We start from the raw sequence: 5263 nt of genomic DNA on the forward strand, positions 1-5263 counted from the left end.
CGTACTAGCACAAGCTTTAGACCACCACCTACACGTCCAAACCTAAATGAGCCACCCTAGGATAGAAGTGGGTTAAGTGATATCACACATTATACTATGAGGCAATAGCTAGTTGTTCTTCATAGCTTATGGAGGGGGAGGGGGAGGGGGAGCGGGGCCAATTTTGTAAGATCTACAATGGCTAAAACCTTATTTTTCTTAGAGTTGCATATTATAGGTGAAACAAAAAATAAAAAATTCTAAAACAACTGTAATTTACCACCTAAAGTATTTGCCTCTACTAGTTGTAGCTTCATATTATAAATAATCTTTCTAGTTTTTTTTTTTTGAAATGTGAAGTTGATTGTAAAATGAATAAAAAAAATGGGTATGCATCAAATTATAGAGGTCCATTTTTGCCAAGTAAGAAAATTCAAAGCTATTTAACTCAAATTAAAAAGGCTTATATTTTTGTAATAGTAATAGTAATAGTAATATGGAGTAAATAAAAAAAATAAAAAATTAAAATGTAAAGTAGATAATTAATATATTTGGAAAAATTGATTGTGCATTCATTTATAGATATCCATTAAATCTTGAAATGCAATTCAAAAAAATCATATTTATTAAACATTATTTTTCTTAAAATTTAGTGTTAAAATAACAAAAGAATATAAAGATATAAATTCAAAGTTGTTCATGTCCCTATTTAAAAAATAAAAAAAAAAATTGAAAATCTATATTTATTACACATATAAAATTTAAAATACTTAATATAAATTCTATGATTCAATGGACTTTGAAATGTGCTTGTAAAATAGTAAATTTTGAAACTTAAATCTAATATTTATTTTTGTTAAACATAAAAAATAAATAATAAATAAAAAATATTTAATGTAAAGCAAAAAATAAAATTTGCAACATTTTAATATTTAAGTGTGGATAATAACAAACTATACATATATGAAGTGAAAGTATAACATATAATTCAAATTATAGGCACCCATATTTGTGAATTAGTGAATTTTCAAATATATTTGTTCAATAGTACTTTTGAAAAGCAATTCTAAAATTTATCTTGTCTAGATAAAAAGTTTGAAAATATGGAATAGATAAAAAAAAAAAAAAATTAAAATGTAAAGTAGATGTTTAATATATTTCGAAAAATTGATTATGCATTCACTTATAGATATCCATTAAATCTTGAAATGCAATTCAAAAAAATCATATTTATTAAACATTATTTTTCTTAAAATCTAGTGTTGAAAATAACAAAAGAATATAAAGATGTAAATTCAAAGTTGTTCAATGGCTAAAACCTTATTTTTCTTAGAGTTGCATATTATTGATGAAACAAAAAATAAAAAATTCTAAAACAATTGTAATTTACCACCTAAAGTATTTGCCTCTACTAGTTGTAGCTTCATATTAAAAATAATCTTTCTAGGTTTTTTTTTTTTGAAATGTGAAGTTGATTGTAAAATGAATAAAAAAAATGGGTATGCATCAAATTATAAAGGTCCATTTTTGCCAAATAAGAAAATTCAAAGCTATTTGACTCAAATTAAAAAGCTTATATTTTTGTAATAGTAATAGTAATAGTAATATGGAGTAAATAAAAATTAAAATTAAAATTAAAATGTAAAGTAGATAATTAATATATTTGGAAAAATTGATTGTGCATTCATTTATAGATATCCATTAAATCGTGAAATGCAATTCAAAAAAATCATATTTATTAAACATTAATTTTCTTAAAATTTAGTGTTGAAAATAACAAAAGAATATAAAGATATAAATTCAAAGTTGTTCATGTCCCTATTTAAAAAATAAAAAAAATTGAAAATCTATATTTATTACACATATAAAATTTAAAATACTTAATATAAATTCTATGATTCAATGGACTTTGAAATGTGCTTGTAAATAGTAAATTTTGAAACTTAAATCTAATATTTATTTTTGTTTAAAAAAAAAAATATTTAAGGTAAAGCAAAAAATAAAATTTGCAACATTTTAATATTTAAGTGTGGATAATAATAAACTATACATATATGAAGTGAAAGTCTAACATATAACTCAAATTATAGGCACCCATATTTGTGAATTAGTGAATTTTCAAATATATTTGTTCAATAGTATTTTGAAAAGCAATTCTAAAATTTATCTTGTCTAGATAAAAATTTTGAAAATATGGAATAGATAAAAAAAATAATTTAAAATTAAAATGTATAGTAGATGTTTAATATTTGTAATAACCCCAGGACATGTAAATTTGAAAGTTTACTATGGTAAAAAGACAGTAATCAGTTGTTGTTATGTTTAAACAAAACTGTGACAAACTATTTTTAATTAAGTAATTTAAATATTTCTTGGAATTGCTGGCAGCCTCTAAGAGGTGAAATTTAAAGAAAATAATCAGTTGTGATAACTGATGGAACTACCCTCCAAAACAGGAAAAGTCCTGACTGAGGGGTTTCTGTGATGTGGAGACAGACAGAGAGAGAGGGAAAATCTTTTCCAAGAACAGGAAGAGGAAAGAAAAGAAATAGAGGGTTAAGTCTGGTTAGGATCAGATAACCTGGCACAGAGTGTGCACAAAACCTGTTGAGGGCTGGAGGCCTGCAGGATGGCTCGGGGGGAGAATTCCATCTGAGTGATGGGTCTCATGGTTTGGTGGACGAGCAGAACTAAAAGCTCAGGTGACTTATTTGTTTGAGAACCATTCCCAATGCTGGCGAACCAGGTACGGTCTCAAAACTGTAAAGTCCCTAAATAGCAAATACGTATGCGATAAATATTGGAAAATCAAATAGGAGATATGCATTACATTTCCTTAGATGTTGTAGCATTAATGTGAATATACAAAGGCAGTTCTCATTTGTAGAATAGACTGTCAGTAAACAAACGAGGTCCGAGTAGCTACAGAATGAACCAAATATACTTAGAGTAATGGTACCAGAGGGAAACTGTCAAGGTCCGGTACTGGGTGACGGACTCGAAATACCCTTACGGGTTGAAACACAAGACTCTGTGTTAACAGTAACCATGATATTAGATGCTTGAAAGAGAAAACAAAACAATACTGTAGCAGATTGACCAAATACGAGGGTTAGAACCTCTGGAATCCGGGTGCAGAGGCACCGTCGGTAATATGTTATTACCATCGATACGAGAATCAAACCCTACTAATACCGAGTGAGTGAATGTCGTGGAAATAAACATGCAGATGTTTAGATTACGAGAGGTTGTCGGTAAGTTGTATATCAGAAGCAAGAACCAGTCAATACTCCTTGACCGTGAACGTAGGTTAAACCATTTGTGGATATGGTAGTGGATAGCTGGTCCATGAAATTATACAGAAAGAAATATTCATGATAAAGTCCCGAGCATATAAATACGATGAGAGCATTATGTTATTTCTACAATCCATGCATGAATCTGTGATACGGATGTACATAATACATACACCTGTGCATGAAATCATAACCAAGGAATACAATCATTTAGATAACCTATTGCATATAACTTTGAAAGGGTTATTAATACCCATATGCAGCTCTGTGCATGCAAACCGAATGGGTCGAATACTGAATATACAAGAGGAACTGAGCATATAGCCGACCTTGAATAAGAGTGGCGTTCCTTGGAGAATAAAGAAAAGTATAGAGACAATCTCGGAATGCATGTTGTGCGACCGTCATAGAACATGAATACATAGCGTAAGAACGAATATACAGTATAATAACAGAGCAAGACTGTAAGTACAATCGTATCACAAGATTAATATGGTGTCTCTGTCCTTTAAAAAAAAACATGTAATCAAAGCCATAGCTGATAAACCCTATGTTCAGCATAGACATTAATGAACTTCGATAACAGAGTCATATTCATTAACAAAGCAAAATTGCTATGAAGATTATTCAATTCCAGCACTCTGTCTATACATAACTCGACTGATAATTTGACCATCTCTTCAACCATAAGAGTGAAATATGAATAACATAGGGAGGTAACCCTGAAAGGAAAAGTAACTAAATATGGCGAGTATCTGTTGCAGGGTCTGAGCGCGGAGGCTCAACCTGCAACCAAAATTTAGAAAATATATGTATCTATTAAACTCGGGTAAGCCATGACGGAGATCCTAACACTGTAAACTTATAAACTATGAACATTGGTACAGAACTCAAGCCCTTCCGGAACAAACATATAACCATAGTTTGCTGTCAAAATCTAAGGACATAAGGATGCAACTGTGAGGATTCTCAACAGAGAATACCTCAATAAATGACACAAGGAGGCCCGCGTTGGAGCGGCGGCCTGCAACAACCGAATATAATGTCTTGAGATCTATAAAATTTCAGATGATAAAGAACAGACAACAGTATAAATCTTCACCTACCTGTAACCAAGGAGGTTGAGCCGTCGTGGGTGGCCAGCTTTGTTCCATGGAAGAGCATGCACGCGCCGACTGAACCTCATAGCAGCAAAAGACCAAGCATTAATGAATCAATTCGATAACCACAGTAAACAGAAATAGACATGGTAAGTTGAATTAGCTCCATGCGATTTACAGTCCGAGACCAATACCTGTAATGGTCGAAGGACGAGCTTCAATGACTCCTGAGCGTTTACAGAGAAAAGTGGTGCCGCCGGTAACAGAAACCCTAAGCTGGCATACAGAACCGGAGCTGAATAGAAGTGAGCATGTAAATGAACCCGAAAGCATAGGAAGAGGTATAAGTATCCCCATAAACCCTTGACCGCATAACAACCGTCCGATTGCAGGATGAGATCTGAACCGTGGAAGTAAGGCGGGAAACGAAATCGTCAAGACCGAAATCCCCGCTCCCAAGGTGTCACATGGCCGGAGGAGCCAGGCCATGCCACATACCCCTTTCCGGACTGATGTCTTAAAGGCGGATGTGAAGTGGCAGTTGTGAGCGTTTTGGCAGGACCATCAAAGGCCGTGCCTGGTTTAAACATATATCCGTTTGAATAATCCGTGGAATGACTATATCATAAAAGGCCTACGTTAAATAAAACCCCCTGCGGATATGGCATCACCTTTTTACATGGTATATGTAAGTTGAAACATGACAACTAATATTTGATTAATGCTTTATAACATATGGTGGGTTGAGTGTATATGGCATTGTGATACAATGCGTAGTTTCCAAACCGTATTACCATAATGTGTTCAATGATAAGGTGAGCTAGACATAGGATTAAATTTTTTTTTTTATGTATAAGGAAATAGAGGTGTGACAAATTGGTATCGGAG

The 5263-nt window shown here is 32.1% G+C and overlaps 1 protein-coding gene across 1 annotated transcript; it reads right to left on the reverse strand.

The window, feature by feature from the left end:
• Nucleotides 1-3914: 3914 nt before the first annotated feature.
• LOC149153896 (uncharacterized) lies at nt 3915-4743 on the reverse strand. Its single transcript, XM_089445718.1, has 3 exons — nt 4570-4743; nt 4382-4450; nt 3915-4299 (listed from the first exon to the last, which is right to left on the reverse strand). The coding sequence occupies exons 1-3, from the start codon at nt 4730-4732 to the stop codon at nt 4166-4168; spliced, it is 366 nt and encodes a 121-aa protein (XP_089301844.1). The 5' UTR covers nt 4733-4743; the 3' UTR covers nt 3915-4165.
• Nucleotides 4744-5263: the final 520 nt, after the last annotated feature.

This window comes from Pinus tabuliformis, chromosome 9 (assembly GCF_031772625.1).
Source record: "Pinus tabuliformis cultivar Carrire ecotype Pingquan chromosome 9, CPIR1, whole genome shotgun sequence".
In the NCBI taxonomy this organism is placed as follows: Eukaryota; Viridiplantae; Streptophyta; class Pinopsida; order Pinales; family Pinaceae; genus Pinus; species Pinus tabuliformis.

Excerpts from the sequence above, each read along its gene's own strand:
- LOC149153896 (XM_089445718.1), bottom strand. The coding sequence starts at position 4,732 with ATGGGGATACTTATACCTCTTCCTATGCTTTCGGGTTCATTTACATGC. Across the intron at positions 4,451-4,569 it reads TCGTCCTTCGACCATTACAG|TCGGCGCGTGCATGCTCTTC; the intron begins GTATTGGTCTCG and ends TATGAGGTTCAG. Across the intron at positions 4,300-4,381 it reads CTCAACCTCCTTGGTTACAG|GCCGCCGCTCCAACGCGGGC; the intron begins GTAGGTGAAGAT and ends CGGTTGTTGCAG.